Below are 16,866 nucleotides of genomic sequence, written 5' to 3' on the forward strand. Positions count from 1 at the left end.
ACTTAATAAAATTAGTAAGAAATTCCTAATAAAATCTGTTACATTTAAGAAAGAGGTATTTGTGATCAACATTTTTATTCATCAAAAGCAAGTTCACTGTTTAGATATAATTTTGATTTTAAATCTAAAATAGATCTAAGTAATAATCTGTGAGCTGATCTTAAAAGTACTCCCTGCATTATGTGGGTGAGTCACAACATTATAGCTTTGGTAAACGCTCAAAAATTGAGTTTCTTAAATCAATTTCATGAGAAGTTCAGTAAAAATCAAGTTTAGGATATAAAATTGAGTTACCGTAGTTAAATATTCACATTTATTAATTATCTGTTACTTTCACAAACGCCAAGAAAAAGGTAAATTGACGTATTGGTGCAGATATACTTCATAAAATAAAGTAATACTAACTACATCACTGAAGGATAATATTGTGCATCACTATTCAGGATTTGTTTAGATGAAATGTTTCATTAGTCTTTAAGTCTTTGTTAGATTTGATTTCCATGATTTATAATAATCGCCTCCTTTTCTTCTGCTTCGTCTCAGGTTTCGATCCTCTTGGCAATCGAACTGATCTGGAATCTGTGTGAAGTGCTTTTCATTGATGCTGCTCCAGGTAGAACGTTGGGATCTGTCTTTCACTTTAGATGAGTTTGAAACGTACATACATTTCTAACCCACGGTGTGTTTGAATCCTCAGCGGGGTCCTTGTTGCTTCATCTACTGGACTGGGTGAGATTACATAAGGCTGATGTGGATGAGAAGACCAGAGAGGTGCTGCAGAGTGAAAGCCCTGCTGAGCACCACAACTACTGGGATGTGGTGAGCACCACAGTACACTTTATATTCCCTGATTTGTCTGCGCGATTTTGTTCATCCTGTTTTCTTTTTCTCTGTGTGTGTGTGCAGGTGGTGAGTTACGTGCTGCAGGGCAGGGTAGAAGAAGCCAGGCAGATGCTGGTGAAACAGGCCAACCTGCATCCTGCAGCAAGAGGCATGTTCAAGTTGATGGATAAGCTCCTCAGCAAAATGCCCTTTTATAATGTAAGAACACCTTTAAACTGTGCTTCATCTTTTTTTAAAGTTGAGGGTGTGGCCAATGTGGCATAGTGCTCTGTGTGAGCTTCTTCAGTCAGTCGCACTCTGTGAAACCAGTGAAAGCGGGAGTCAGGAGGCAGAATATTACCAACAGTCTCCCCCACAGCAGAATGACTGAACATCACCGTGAACTGAATGTTCAAAAACAAGCTTTGTATAATGTAGGAAAAGTGAAAGAACTCACAGCGTTAATAATGCGTTGTGCTCTGTATGCAGTACAGTGTCTGAGTGGGGGCAAACTGTTTTGAATGAGTGACTGCACAAGTCATACATCTGTTGAGTAGGGATGTAACGATTCATTCAACTCCCGATACGATTCGATTCACGATACTGGGTTCACGATACAATTTTCTCACGATTTATTTTACAAAATGGGAATGTTGACAAATGACTGAAAAATATTCCTTTATTTTTTTGGGGAAAATACTATACTATTTTCCTTTTATTTTTCATTGTCAAAAGAATCCCTTGATAAACTATTCAAAATGATGCAATTTGACTAAAAATAAATCTTGAATGAAATAAATAAAGGAATAATACAAATGAAGAAGAAACCTATTAATTTAAATTCTGGTTCTATAGTAAACAATTCAAAACTGCATAATAGTTCTTTTTCTTTTTAAAAGTGCAACTGAAAATGTATTTTGTGCCTTAACAATTGGACTTTAAAAAAAAAAAACAAAAAAAAAAAAGATTTACATCAGATATTTGTTTAGAGCAGCAGAGGGCGCTGGTAACCCAGTGGTTGGTTAGCATGCAGTTATTCCACCAGTGAAGAAGAGAAGCTATGCTAGCAGACAGAGCTAATAGAAAAACGTGACTTTTACAGATATTCACGTAATATTACAGATATTCTTTCGGTGCTAAAGGAGTAAAGAATCATTTATGAGCATGTTTAACAGTAAATGGCGGCCAGAAAGAAAATAGTAGCAGATTCCGCCCGTCACGTCCGCTTCAGCCCTCTGCTGGTTAAAAAAAGTACTGCGATTCAATTTTCAGAGCATCGATGTGAACCGTGGTACCTATGAATCGATTTTTAACTGCCTTACGATTAATCGTTACATCCCTACTGTTGAGTATTTGTTTTTATTTTCAGTACCTAAAATATCAGGGTTCCTACAGCTTAATTCAAATGAAATTCAAGACTTAAATTAAATCACGTAGGCCATATCATCAAGGATCTAAAACGAGCACACATCGCTAACATATGAAGACGATGCAACTGTTAATGCTAACAAAACAATGACAGGGACGTCTTATCACACTTTTTAGCGTTATTTACAGCTTACCGAAGTGCTCTGTTCGTCGTCTCCAAAGATAGAAGGAATTGAACCCTCAATCAGACAAAGTCTTTTGGCAAATCCTTCTTTATACTGGCGGAGGTTGCAGAAGCAGTCATTCTTGAAGTGCTTCGCGCACACAAAAATGACCTTACCCACAGATGTGGGTACATTTCCGTGAAAAATAAAACTCAACCAGTCACTTCGAAAAGGTTCTGATGCTTGGAGACTGTGTATTGAAGCGTGTGGGTTACTACATCCAACAACCAAACATTTTGATTTCTCCTCTCGTAACTTCGGCATCCTTGAGCGTGGACTACAAAATAAAAGCGAGAAATAAAAATGTCAGATTGCTCGAAGTGTTGGGCCTGGAGTCAATGTCCTAATTTGGCAGTTCCGCTGCAAATACTGTGACGTTATTGTTCAAAAAACGTAATAGAGAATCAAAAAATCGAAACAGTTTGAAAAGTATGACCAAAACAGAATATAAAGATATCAACGAAGCACCTGAAGAGATTAATTTGAACTTTTCTGTACTTCTAAACACTAATTATACAACAAAATGCATTTAAGGGCTAAAAAAGTGGATTTAGCATGATATGTCCCCTTTAAGACCAACTTCACAGTAAACATAATTTGGGGAGAAAAAAAAACATTAATTACATAGGGTTAGGGTCATTTTCTTCCAGTGACTACTGCAGATGTGCAACTGGTGGCCCCCACAGTACACACACACAAAAAAACAGACTAAAATACGCAAAAAAAAAAAAAAAAACTGACAAAAATAATAAAAATCACTCCAAAAACTCAAGATGACTGCAATATTCTATAAAACAACAAAAAAATAAAAACCATTAAGAACAGTCTTTGTTGGACAGGCAATTTTCATTAAATTTCTATTTTTCCATGATATTTATACATTTAAAAAAAAAAATCATTTATTTTGAAATGTGAGACTAATGACAATCATAAAATCAAATGTATTATCTACCTATAAAAGACAGAAATGTCTGTGTGTGTGTGTGCAGCGAATATCTCCCCGACGCGGTGTGAGTTCGACCTAAAACTTAGTCGACGGCTTCCAAATACCCCAAGTGTGTGCATCTGTTATTTTGGAATAATTTGGTGACTCAAAATGGTCAAAACGTTAATTTTAAGATTACGGCTCCCTCGGTAAGAGCGCGGTATTGAGCGCGCAACTTCCGGTTCTGGGTTCATGACGTCACCGTATTGCATTTAGTTTGGGTTAAAAAAAAAAAAGGTCAATATTAAAAATGTTTTTGTATCGCTTACACGCTAACAGTCATTTAAGTTAATATTTCATGGTTATTTAATATTATTCCCGTCATTCCAAACTTACTTTAAATCTCGGGTCACGGACTTCACTTCCTCCTTCGGCTCCATGACTGTGGGCGGTGACTGTGCTGATGGTCGTTAGCCGATTATATCACAAAAATTCTGATTCTTCAAACAGGGGAATGTTGTGAGCGGATGAGTCCACTATGAGTATTGTTTGTTCTGCGCAACGGTGAGTGTTTCTTCTTATATTCTTTTATGTGCTAAGAAAGATGCTAGCAATGTAAACAAACACACACACACACACGGCTGATCCGCGTGCGTGCATGCACTACATCGGGATGAACATGGTGAACGCACACAGAGCCGTTGAGAGAGAGTTGCGACTTTGGTGTTGCAAAACGTTTATTTTTCGTGGTACTTTCGGGTATCTCTCTCTCTTTTTTTGAATTTCTCAAAAACCTGACGGATCATGTGCATAACGCGTGCGCACGTGAGAGAGAAACTACACCAAAAAAGATACAAAAATACACAAAATGACTCCAGAATCACACTACAATGGCAACAAAAAACAATAATTATACAAAAAATGCACAAAAAGACAACAGAAAGATACAAAAATACACATAATGACTCCAAAAACATACATTACAGAAAAATACATCAAACAAAAAAAAATATAAAAATGAGTACAAAAAAAACAACCAACACATTTATCATGCACATGTCCCATAAAATTTAACCAGGGAAATCGCACACGCTATTTCACTTTGAACCCACAAATAAACCCCTTTATAACACTACAGAGTACAGAGTATGTACACCTCTTTGTACATTGACCTTCAAACACATACTCATTTGGACATAATTGACAAGTGTACTTATGCGCCCACAAGAATGCATACTTCCGACGGGCACTGTACCAGTCTATACTATAATGACGGAAACGTCTGTGTGCGTGCGGTATGAGTTCGACCTGAAACTTAGTCAACGGGTTCCAAATACCCCAAGTGTGTGTATTTGTTATTTTGGAGTAATTTAGTGAAGCAAAACGGTCAAACTGTTAATTTTTTAATTACAGCTCCCTCGGCAAGAGCGCGGTATTGAGCGCGCAAATTCTGGTTTCGGGTTCATGACGTCACCGTGTCACAGATAGTTTGGGTAAATAAAAAAAAAAAAGTCAATATTAAAAACGTTTTTGTACCGCTAAAAGTCATTTAAGTTAATATTTAATGGTTATTTAATATTATTCCCGTGATTCCAAACTTACTTTAAATCTCAGGTCACGGACTTCACTTCCTCCTTCGACTCATGACTGTGGGCAGTGGCTGTGCTGACGGTCGTTAGCCGACCTTAACACAAACATTGTTTCTTCAGACAGAGGAATGTAATGTTTTTTGTGAGCGGATGGGTCCACAACATGGCTCTACTATGATTATTGTTTGCTCTGTGCAACGGTGATTGTTTATTTTTATATTATTCTTTGTGCTAAGAAAGATGCTAGCAGCTACAATGTACACACACACACGCACACAGTATTTATAATAAAAATATACTAAATGAGTAAAATAAAACAAAAAACTAAACAATATTTATACAAAAAGTACACAAAATGACAACAAAAATGCATACAAATATACAAAAAGGCTCCAAAAACACAAAAACATACATTACAGAAAAGTACCCCAAACAACAACAAACATATGAAAATGACTCAAAACTACACTAAAAAGATACAAAAATACACAAAATGATTCCAGAATCACTGCAATGGCAACAAAAAACAATAATTATACAAAAAATGCACGAGTATAAAAAAAAAACAACCAACACATTTATCATGCACATGTCCCATAAATTTAAACCAGGGAAATCACACACGCTATTTTACTTTGCACCTGCAAATAAACCTCTTTATAACAGTACAGAGTATGTACACCTCTTTGTACATTCAACCTTCAAACACATACTCATTTGGATATAATTGACAAATGTACTTATGCGCCCACATGAATGCATACTTAAGATGGGCACTGTACTAGGTTATACAAAAAGTACACAAAATGACTCCAGAATCACACTACAATGGCAACAAAAAACAATAATTATACAAAAAATGCACAAAAAGACAACTGAAAGATAAAAAATACACATAATGACTTCAAAAAACATACATTACAGAAAAATACAACAAAAATATGAAAATGGCTCAAAATACACAAAACTAGATATTTATACAAAAATACACAAGATGACTCCTGAATCACACTACAATGGCAACAAAAACAATAATTATACAAAAATGCACAAAAACACAACAAAAAGATACAAAAATACACATGACTCCAAAGAACATGCATTACAGAAAAATACACCAAACAAAAAAATATAAAAGTGAGTAAAAAAAAAACTTATCATGCACATGTCCCATAGAATGAAACCAGGAGAATTGCACCCGCAAATATACCCCTTATGCTCCCACATAAATGCATACTGTACTAGTGTTAAAATTTAAGACTTTTAAAAAATTGATTTAAGACATTTTAATGACAATTAAGGCCTTATTTATAGATTTGTGAATTTAATGCCTTTTAAGACTTTTTAAGGAGGAACCCTGGATAAGGTGTTTTCTTGAATAGAAAACAAATCAAATGGCGGTAAAAAGCTCGAAGTGTTGCTGGCTCATATGCATTTATGGTGGTAAGAGTGAATAAACAGTACAATAAGGTTTAAAAAGTGAGATTTGAATAAGAATACTTTATTTATCCACAAGGGGCAATTCAGTTTGCAGTGGTGGGTTGGGTTGCTGCAAGAGACAGAACATTACACACACATCCACAATTCATCTCGTCAGTCAGTCACTGTGCAGGAGAAATAAAACAGACAGCCATGAAGTAGCTACAGCAGTTACGATATTGTGATAAAGTGCAATAGTGGCAATAAATTAATAAAAATAGATGCAACCCTAAAAATAAAAAAAGGACATGAGACACATCTCATTTAGCCCTCTCACTAGTATTTAAAAGCTTGATGGCAGCAGGAATAAAAGAGTTTGCATTATTTTCTGTTTGTCTTCCTGCTGGGAGCGAGATAGCGCCTCCCAGAGGGCATCAGGATGAACCTCATCTTAAGAACATGATGTGGATGGCCAATGATGTTTTTGGAGCACCTACTTGCTCCATAGAGAGTACAAATCAGGGGTTGGCACACACATGATCCTGGCACAAGTTTTTACAATGTTGGACGGGTTATTTTTGTCTTTCACTGACAATCCATAAAACCAACTCATGAATGAAAAAGTTAAAAGACTCTCAATAAAGGAATGATAAAAAAAAGCACATAAAATAGGTATAGAAACATTAAAAGAGTTCAGTTTCCGCAGCAGATAGATGCTCTGTTGGCCTTTTTTTGCAATAGCCTCTGTGTTTTTTATCAAATTTGAGTTCAGAGTCAAGTATTGTGCCCAGGTATATGTAGGTGTCCACCATTAATGATGCTGGCTTCATGGTTAGGTGGGTTTTTCCTGAAGTCAATCATTTCTTTAGTTTTTCTTACATTCAGGTTCAAATAATTGTCACCACACCATGTGACAAAGTCAGACAGGGCACTACCATGGCCTACTTCAGGGCCCTGTAAGAGAGACAGCAGAGCACTGTCGTCTGAGAACTTGATCAGATATCTGTCCTCCTGGTTGGCTCTGCACAAGGGGAGAGGTCACAGCCCTGTGGTGAACCAGTAATGGAGGGGACACAATCTGTAAATTGGCCATTCACTAAAACCCGTTGAGCTCTGTCAGTTAAAAAGTTTAAAAGCAACACTAAAATCTGCTCAGGGAAGTTAAAATATGATGATAAACGTTCTATTAAAATATGTGGTTGCATTTTATTAAAAACAGAGGAAAAATCTGCAAATAAAATTCTGGCATGGGACTGGGGTTTTTCTAAATGTTCAAATGTTTTATCGAAAAGAAAAATTTTGGAATCATCCACTCTCTTTCCGAACTGGTATGCGAACTGCAAGGGATCAAGTTTGCTGTCAGTCAAGTCAAGAATTATTTCTTTGAGAATTTTTTCAAGATTTTTCATCACAAGGGATGTCGGAGCTATAGGCCTGAATTCTTTCAGCTCTTTGGGCTGTTTAGATTTAGGCAAGGGGATGATGTTGGAGGTTTTCCACAGTTTAGGGATAAATCCACTGTTTAGGCAAAGTTGAAACAGTTTTGTGAACACCCCACTCAGCTGTTCAGCGCAGTAGCGCAGTGTCCTCCCACAGATTAAATCAGAGCCTCCAACCTTACGGACATTCACTTTTCTGAACTGGTTGGTGACACTTTCCTGTGTTATCACCAGGTTATTTTCCTTTTTATGTTCTAGAAGATTTTTAAGATGTGAACAGTTTTCATATAGGTCTGTCCTTTCAAACCGACAGAAGAATGAGTTAAAAGCATTAGGGAGATCACTGTTATTAATACAATTTATAAAAAATAATCTGTTTGGGCGTACATAAGGGTGTGCAATATGACGATATTAGATCGTTAAGGATTGCAAATCACGGAGATCGTAGAATGGTGGCCGAGTGGTTAAGGACGCTGGGCTTGTAATCAGAGGGTTGCCGGTTCAAACATCACCTGGGCCATCACTGTGGGATGTTGAGCAAGTCCCTTAACCCTGAACTGCCCCCCAGGCGCGCAAAATGGCTGATGTATGTGCAAGAAACCGTCACTGCAAACCCAAGCGCTGTCCCGGACCCGAAGACGCAGCCAGGCTAGCAGAAAGAGCGGGGGCCAGGGAGCCCAGGCAACCCCCACAGCCAAGCAGCCCTCCAGACGCCCCCAAGACACCAAGCAGAGAGGCAGCCACTGCCCCCCACATACACACCCAAGAAAGCACTAAGGAGACGAGGACCCAGCGCACCCCGCCACCGACCCCAACTCCCAACCTCAAGGCCCCTCACCGACATCCACCCCACCTCAGTCCACACTATATAGCAGAGATCCAGCGTAGTGTTCCTGTGCGTGGTTGAACATGTGACGTACTGCTCATAAGCTCTCAGCGTTCTTTCCAGAGTACAATGGTTAAAATCACCCATAATAAACTTTGGCGACTCCGGGCTAATTGTGTCCAGTTTTTGCGTGACGTCAGTGATCAGCTGAGAAGCTGCTGTCACAGTGGCACACGGATGAATATCCACGAGTGTATAAAAAACTTACGACGATGGTCGAGTCGAAACGTCTTTAATCTCCGGTGAAAGCCACCTCTCCTTCATCTTTTTTAATGTTTAGTCCTTTGTCCTGGTCTACAGAGTTCCATAGGAATGTTTGATGGTACGATATCAGTTGCAGTTGCCTGTACAGATCGGAGGAAGTCTCGGCTGTGAGTGATTACGACAGCAGATATCCAGCTCACCAGCATGGGAGTAGATGTAAAAAAAGACCAAAAATATGCATAGGAGCCAGTAAATCATCAGGTTGTTTGTCTGCATCCTGAACATTGACAGTCCCAACACTCGCTCATAAAAACACACAAGATACAGGTATACTTGCTGCAAGCAACCACACTCTCTGCCGGGTCGCACTCTCAGAAGCGCCCCTATCTCTGCCAGTAAGGCTCAGAAAGCGTCACCAAACTTTTGACTTGTGCCTTCACCGTTCAGTAACTGAATACCAAATACAGATCTGATTTTTTGTTTGTTCGTTCACATTACTATTTAAATTGTGACCTGTATCAGACTCCAATGTGACAGGTTTGTGGCTCCAATGTGACCCGCACTTGCGTTGACGCAAGTTTTTGTGTAAACCTGTTGACTGTTAATGTCAACATCAGATCAGCGCACGAGGAAACAATCTCACCTCAAACACAGGTGCGCAGTGCACGCTATGGCGCCAGAGACGGAAATTGATCTATTTACATAATTCACGTATCAAATGTGAGGATATTCCATGTTCTTGTGCTAAAAAAGGATTGATTCAATAGTGGATGCTTGTTTTTCAAGTCTGTCTTAATCATCGACTGTAAAAAGAATGGACTACGCATGCTCAAGGGGAAGTGAAGCTTTTTTTAGAGCTCTCCCTGCTGACTGGCTGCAATATAGGTCATAAATCCCACCTCCTCAATGATAATGGATGGGATGTGGGTCTAATTGTAAAGTTAAAGGTAGGGTAGACGATTTTCAAAAACTAGCATGATTTTGAATGTAGTCTCCCCGATGGCTCTGCCTTTACCTCCCTCGTCGCCCCTCCCCTCTGTGCTTCGTCTCACTCACATGCACGGGCACAGCTGCTGTAGAACAGCTCAGCTCATCTCTTGTATTGTGTAGAAACGTTGTTGTCTCATGTCTCATTCAGCAGTAAGTAAACAATTAACTTTATAATTATATATGTTAAAATACGAGACCAAAAACTCTTTTTTAACTCTGTCAGTGGTGATGCGCTTTGAGTGTGAGCTCGTGCATGCGAGGGATTGAGCACAAGCAGGGAGACGTGATTGGTTAAAAAAAGGGTTTGTTTTTTTCCATTGGTCGGATTATTACAGATTTACAGCTGCTACAGTTGATGGATTTTTTTCGTTCCTTTTTCAGAGCACATAAGATCTTAATTTCTGTCAGGACAATAAAGACAATTTCAACCAAAACCTTATAAAGTGTTTCTGGAGAAAATCGCCTAGCCTAGTTTTAAATACTCGTCACATAATTTTTTTCGCAAACCTAAACTCTGCTGTGATCATTAGTTATTATCACCCTACATTGTGTTCAAGTGCTCATTTTTCTGTCAAGTTTGTTTTTGAATAAGTTATTTGAGGTTAAAAAACGGGATTGACGTCATGTATGATGGCTATTTACAGCCTCGAATCTTGCGTAGCTCTCTTTGTGAATAGCATAAGCAGTTACGTTGTGAAGGAAAGCTGAGACGCAAATAAACTTTTTCGTTCAGTTTTTTCTGTCTTTTCTAGTACTAGTACTAACCTCTATGATCTGATCATCTGAACAAGACCTTGGTAGAACATCCAGTGGGAAAGATGCATAAGTTCTTAGTGTACCTGGGCTACGTAAGTCATCAGGGAATTATGCTAAATGGGCGGGGCATGTTACCAGGGCTCCTCCCGCCGGACCCTACTGCGCAGACTCTGGCTCCAAATGATGTCAGATTTGCAAGATGGAAGCGCCCCTAAGCGCCCTGCTTTGGCTTCAAGAACGTTGAGTGGAAACAGCTACAGTGCACCCCTACTGGTCTTAATATGTTCTTTCTCTGCTCTAATCAGAGCAGTCACTGACAGCTGAAGCGCAACACTTTTTTGCACTCACTCAAATAGCTGTCGCTGGACATGGAATCATGTTTAGACATTAAATAAATTATATTTGATATTTAATCCTTATCACCTTTTTTATACGGTATTGAAACTGATACCGTTGCTATTTTATGACACTGTGGTATACGGTATTTCCGCCCAAGCCTAGTGATCGCGTCCGTATTCTGACTCAGAGTCCGGTCTCGATGCGAACACTCCTGAAGCGGTCGTTCACAGTAAGAAGAACTGACAGATGGAGCGTTATATCAGTCTGGTTCAAGTAAAGAGTGACCATAAAAAGCTCTAAATGACTGATGCGCAGATGTGGAGCAGTGAGGAGGAGAATTTTTGTGGAGATGGAAACTCATCAGAACACATGGACATCTCCATTGAAGCCCTCCGACCTACCCGTTCTGATTGGCTGAGTCATTTGAAGGGCATCCTCGTCAGCCAATAGAGTGAGGCCTATGACGCTGTGCAGCCTTAACATGGATTTTTCTTGGAAAATAGCAAAATTATTGGAATGTGGCCAATACAGCTGTGCCTGGAAAATATAGTGATTGAGTTTGCGTTCACTGAATAATCATCATCATCCACTGCCTCTCTCCCTGTACAGCCCAGGAGCACTCAGACGCTGACAGAGTTTGATGTGATTTGGAGGCACTGGCACGAGGAGGTGGACCGCTGCCTGCAGGACAACTCATTTTCCAGCAACCAACATCTGGAGTTCATCTGTAAGGTAAGTGATGCCATAGGCTGGTGAAGAGAAATCAAAGACAAGCACAAGCTTTCAAAAGCCTGGCTTTCCTTGATTTTTAGATCCTTCTGGGGGATGAAGACTCACTGCTGGAGTGTAAGGACCTACTGGGGACCTGGTACCACTTCCTCGTCACTAGACTGCTGTTCTGCCACCCAACAGTGAAGCCCACCGACCTCCATTATTATGCACAGGTACACAATGTCCAAAATGACAAAACCATGCAGGTCAGAGTATAAATACCGTCAAAATAACTTTATAACTGTTTAAATGGATGAACTTTATGTAAAATCAGCATCCAGGATATTAAGAATTTTTAATCTGGTAGAAGATTTCTGAATGTAATATTTAAAGTTAGGGTTGAAACTGTGAAAAGGTAATTGTCATTGAAAAATTCCTCTGTTATACTTAGCTTCTGTCCTTGGCTGGTGTGTGTGTGCGTGCGTGTGTGTGTGTGCACACTGCAGTCCTGCATGACGATGTTCTTGGACTCCAGGAGCGTCTCTGAGCCTCTGGACAGCATCTTACTGGCTTCCTTTGAGTTTGACATCCATCAGGTCATTAAGGACTGCAGGTAAAACAGCAGCAGTGTCACTACACCGTAGGGGTGGAAGGATACACTGAACCAACGATTCCATTGGAATCCCCATTAAAAACACAAAAAACAAAAACTCAAATCAAAGATTGGAATATGATGATGCACTTAACTCCTTTCAATTTGAATACATAGAGATCATATTTTGGAGAAAAAACAGATTAGTCAAAGTACAGATTCTTATACTTTTTCATTGAAATTGTCAATAATTTTTTAACTATTATATGTTTTCGTCTTATACACATGTGGACAAAAATGATGGTACCCTTCCGTTAAAGAATGAAAAACCAACAATGTTCACTGAAATAACTTGAAACTGACAAAAGTAATAATAAATAAACATTTGATAAAAATTAACAAATGAAAATCAGACATTGCTTTTGAATTGTGGTTTAACAGAATTATTTTTAAAAAACAAAGTCATGAATTGCCGAGACAAAAATGATGGTACCCTTTACTTAATATTTTGTTGTACAACCTTTTGAGGCAAAGACTACAATCATTCCATTTTCTCTAACTCTCAATGAGACGTTTACACCTGTTGACAGGTTTTTTCTCATGCTCATCGTAAGCAAACTGATCCAACTGTCTGAGATTTGACAGCACATTTCAGTTCCTTCCTCAAATGATCAATAATAATATTCAGATCAGGCCTCATAGAAGCCACTACAGAATAGTTGTTTTGTTTTTAGATGCTATTAACTGTGTGTTTTAGGTCATTATCCTGTTGGAGGAACCATGACCTGCGACTGAGACCAAACTTTCTGACACTGGGCAGCACATTTTGCTCCAGAATTCCTTGATAGTGTTGAGATTTACAGTAATTGTACCCTGAACAGATTCAAGGCAACCTGTACCTAATGCAGCAAAGCAGCCCCAGAACATCACTGAGCCTCCTCCATGTTTCACAGTTGATGCAGTGTTATTTTCTATATGTGCTTCATTTTTGCATCTGTGAACATAGAGCTGATGTGACTCAACAAAAAGCTCCAGTTTTGTCTCATCATTTTCATTATACCACGGGCTCGGGCCAGCTTTGGACATTGCGCGGTAAATCAGGTGATGTGTTAAGATTAGCATGAGAATGACGCGCTAATGCATGCTGACTCGCCTCGGATCATTTTACATGCGTGCGCACTCACTTGAATAGTGTCTGGTTGAAACGGGTTCGGGTAGTGTTCTGCCTTCTTTTTTTGGTCAGATTAAAGCTCTTCACCCACTGCTGCTCTGGGTTCAGCCGAGTGTGCGGCTCGTTCACAGCACCCCCATCGATAATAATCCCCCTTATTTGCATGGATGTTTAGCTCATTTAGGGTATTTGCTTACATCCCTATGACACAGTCTATCCTCTGCTCTGGTAATGTGTGCTCAGTATTGGGTCATCTTTCTGTCCTCACAGCATTGTCCTCAACAACTGGTGGTTCGTGGCCCATTTGACAGATTTGCTGGATCACTGCAAACTGCTCCAATCACACAATCTACAGTAAGGATTCCATAATATACCTATTAGCTGTTTAATCAGGAGATGAAGTGACATTTAGTGCATGTTTTGTGTGTTTTTTAGCTTTGGTTCCAACCTGAGAGAGTTTCTACTCCTAGAGTACGCTTCAGGTCTCTTCACACACCACAGGTATGTTTTACAGCTCGGCGTCATCATCCTTTCAATCTATAATCAACATCCTTATAATCTGGGTTGATAAACGCTGGTGTCGTATGTTTCTCTCTGTGTTTTGTGGGAAGTCTTTGGCAGCTTGCCGTGGATTACTTTGACCACTGCCCAGAGTTTGGCCGGGTTTACCTGGAGCTGCAGATCGAGAGAGTTCCTTTAGAGACGGAGCGAAAAGCCCTGAAGGTGCTCAGGGTCTGTGAGGAGAGGCAGATGTCAGAGCAAGGTTTGACATGATTTAGAAAAAAGTCTTTCTGTGTTAACAGCAAAGCCATGTGTAAAACATCTGATCCTTTTATTTTTTTTAGTACGAAGTATCTGTAAGATCATGGCTACGCGAGCTTTAAGGAACAACCGACTGGGTTCAGCTCTGTCCTGGAGCATTAGAGCCAAAGATGCTGCCTTTGCCACCCTCATTTCGGAGAGGTTAGTCTTTATTCAGTCGCACAGGCCCTCATTTATCAACCTTGGATGAATACAGGTGTAAATCTGAGTTCACTTTAGGTCGTACGACATGAACCAACATATGATTTTTGAAACATTGGTATGTGACCAATCCCATCGTTCAAGATCTACATGATCTGGTGTTGATAAATGCGGCAGCTAAATTTGATCGTCATTAACATGTTAGACCCTCTTGTTTTGAAGGCCCCTAACGCACACATACACACACACACACACACATACACACACACACACACTAACAGCAGACTCTGTCCTCGCTTTCAGAGTCAGTAGATTGAGGAAGAAGTCCGGTGCTCAGCTGCTCTGCTTGACATTTTTGCCGTTAACGCATAGGTTTTCACCTTTGTCCACAAATGTGAGTGAAAAAACAAACAACTCTTCAGTGTAAATGAGACGATAAAACAATTCAATGGGAGCATCTACAGAAGGTTTCATCACGACAATGACGTCATTGATCAGATTGGCAAATTAAGACAATACAGCAGATCACATAAATTGCAAAAAATGCAAAATATCGGCAGATCCGATGTAGCCGATCAGATCGGTGTAAAGCCTAGTTTATAATTTAATTTGTTTTAATAATCTGTTTTGATCTGTTCTGAATGTGTCTGTTAATGCTTAAACAACGTACGAAAGGTTGATAAATAAGGCCATTGTGTTTATCATGATCATTGCTTTCTGTCCTTCTCACATGCTATGTTTTATTTCAGATATTCAGAGCAGTTGCTTTAAACCTAACTTGTCCCAGTTTCCTTGTACTACATCTGTTTAAAAAGCATCTCTGTGGTGTGTTAGATTCTTACAGGACTACAGCACCAGAGGAACCTTCTCTGATCTGGATCTGATCGACAACTTGGGTCCATCGATGCTGCTCAGCAACAGGCTCACGTTCCTTGGTATCACTACGCCTCCTTTTCTTCCTCACTATGTTCAAGCATCTCTGTGTGTTATTCTAACTGTTCTATAATCTCTAATCGCCTTGATTCTCTGTTTTCACTGAAGGAAAGTACCGTGAGTTCCACAGGCTGTACGGACAGAAGCATTTCAGCAAGGCCGCTAAGCTGCTGCTCTCCCTCATGACTGCTAAGATCGCTCCTCAGAGCTTCTGGATGACTCTGCTGACTGATGCTCTGCCTCTGCTGGAGCAGAAAGAGGTTATTAGCCCACATGCACTCAGTTCATGCAGTAAATCAGCTCATCAATCACTTTGGGACGTATTAGTGGTGTGAATTATGTTTTATTTCATCCCTGCTGACCGCCAGAGGCGGTGCTTTAAGCACTGAATATTCCCCTTCGCACATGCGCAGTGCGAGTATGTATACCAACAATGTCACCCGTGACCCCTGGATGACCCGGAAGAAGTTTATATCTTCAGGTATCACTCCAGGGCACTTTCCTTTTTTTCTTCTTGTGCGCAGTTTGCTGGAATATTGTGCATACAGCTGCCGTCGCTAGTAGCTCCGTGACCGTGGTAGGTCGGAGCAGCATGCAATCGCCCTCCAGGAGCTGCAACGGTGAGTGTTGGATAGCGGTAGCTTCACCCATTAGCAACCTCTGTTGGCACAGGCCGCGTTAGCGCCGCCTCCCCCCAGCACATGGTTTGTGTTTGGTCACAACGACACACGCTGATGAGGTAAGTAGCCTCTTATTTGGCAGATCAACGGTTGTCTTAAGAAAAATAAAACAAAAGACAAAGATTGTCGGTGATGGCTGCGTTTGCGCAGCCTACTCCCGAAGTTTAAGTTAGCTGACTTTGTTTGTTTGCTGGTGGGTTGTGTGTGCATGCCCGGAGCCCAGCGTGGATTTGTTTACATTAGCTTCACCGGCTGTAAGCTAGTTCATCTTCTGTTAAAGAGCCCAGTTCGGGTGAGGACCACAGTACGGTGGTTGTTTTTTGTTTAGTATATTTGGGCCTCAACTGTGCAGGCAGCGTGCACGCTCCCTTCCCCAATATAAGGTCCCTATACTCGCCCATGCTACGGCGTCCACGCTCAGGCTGAGCCGAAGAGTGCAGGGTGAAACCGGACAGGCAGCGTATGCGCCCCCTCCCTCTGTTGAGCTAGAATACCTGTGATGAAATTAGTGGGCAGCTACAATGGATGGCTCTCATATTTGCACATCCTGTGGAGCTTCTTTACAGCCAGAGGATGGCCACGACCTATGCCCCGCATGCCTTGGTCCTGAGCACCTGCGGGACGCGCTGTCAGGCAAACCCTGCATGAACTGCAGCTACTTGCCTTGGGCAGCCAGGGTTGCCAGGTTGGCAGGGGTGGAAAGGTCAGTAGCCGAGGTCGACCTCCCCCCGGGCCAGCCACCTCCGGCCCGTCAGACACGCTCTATGAGGCGGGCAGAGGCTACGGCAGCTGCCCCTTCCAGGAAGAGAGCGAAGTCTGCCCATAGTGGTTTATCATCTAAAGTCGAGCAGCTGT

At 40.6% G+C, this 16,866-nt stretch overlaps 1 protein-coding gene across 2 annotated transcripts in view; it reads left to right on the top strand.

Moving 5' to 3' along the window:
• nup85 (nucleoporin 85) overlaps window positions 1–16,866 on the top strand; it is a 29,055-nt gene that overhangs the window by 5,412 nt on the left and 6,777 nt on the right. The window contains exons 6-17 of one of the 2 annotated variants that reach the window (XM_028454516.1): window positions 544–613; window positions 698–819; window positions 907–1,041; window positions 11,571–11,693; window positions 11,774–11,905; window positions 12,179–12,285; window positions 13,706–13,789; window positions 13,871–13,936; window positions 14,047–14,198; window positions 14,281–14,398; window positions 15,233–15,333; window positions 15,440–15,591. In XM_028454516.1, the coding sequence (XP_028310317.1) occupies window positions 544–613; window positions 698–819; window positions 907–1,041; window positions 11,571–11,693; window positions 11,774–11,905; window positions 12,179–12,285; window positions 13,706–13,789; window positions 13,871–13,936; window positions 14,047–14,198; window positions 14,281–14,398; window positions 15,233–15,333; window positions 15,440–15,591 (1,362 nt within the window). The remainder of the gene's footprint in view (window positions 1–543; window positions 614–697; window positions 820–906; window positions 1,042–11,570; window positions 11,694–11,773; window positions 11,906–12,178; window positions 12,286–13,705; window positions 13,790–13,870; window positions 13,937–14,046; window positions 14,199–14,280; window positions 14,399–15,232; window positions 15,334–15,439; window positions 15,592–16,866) is intronic. The other variant, XM_028454517.1, reaches the window with a different exon arrangement.

This window comes from Gouania willdenowi, chromosome 8, assembly GCF_900634775.1.
Source record: "Gouania willdenowi chromosome 8, fGouWil2.1, whole genome shotgun sequence".
In the NCBI taxonomy this organism is placed as follows: domain Eukaryota; kingdom Metazoa; phylum Chordata; class Actinopteri; order Blenniiformes; family Gobiesocidae; genus Gouania; species Gouania willdenowi.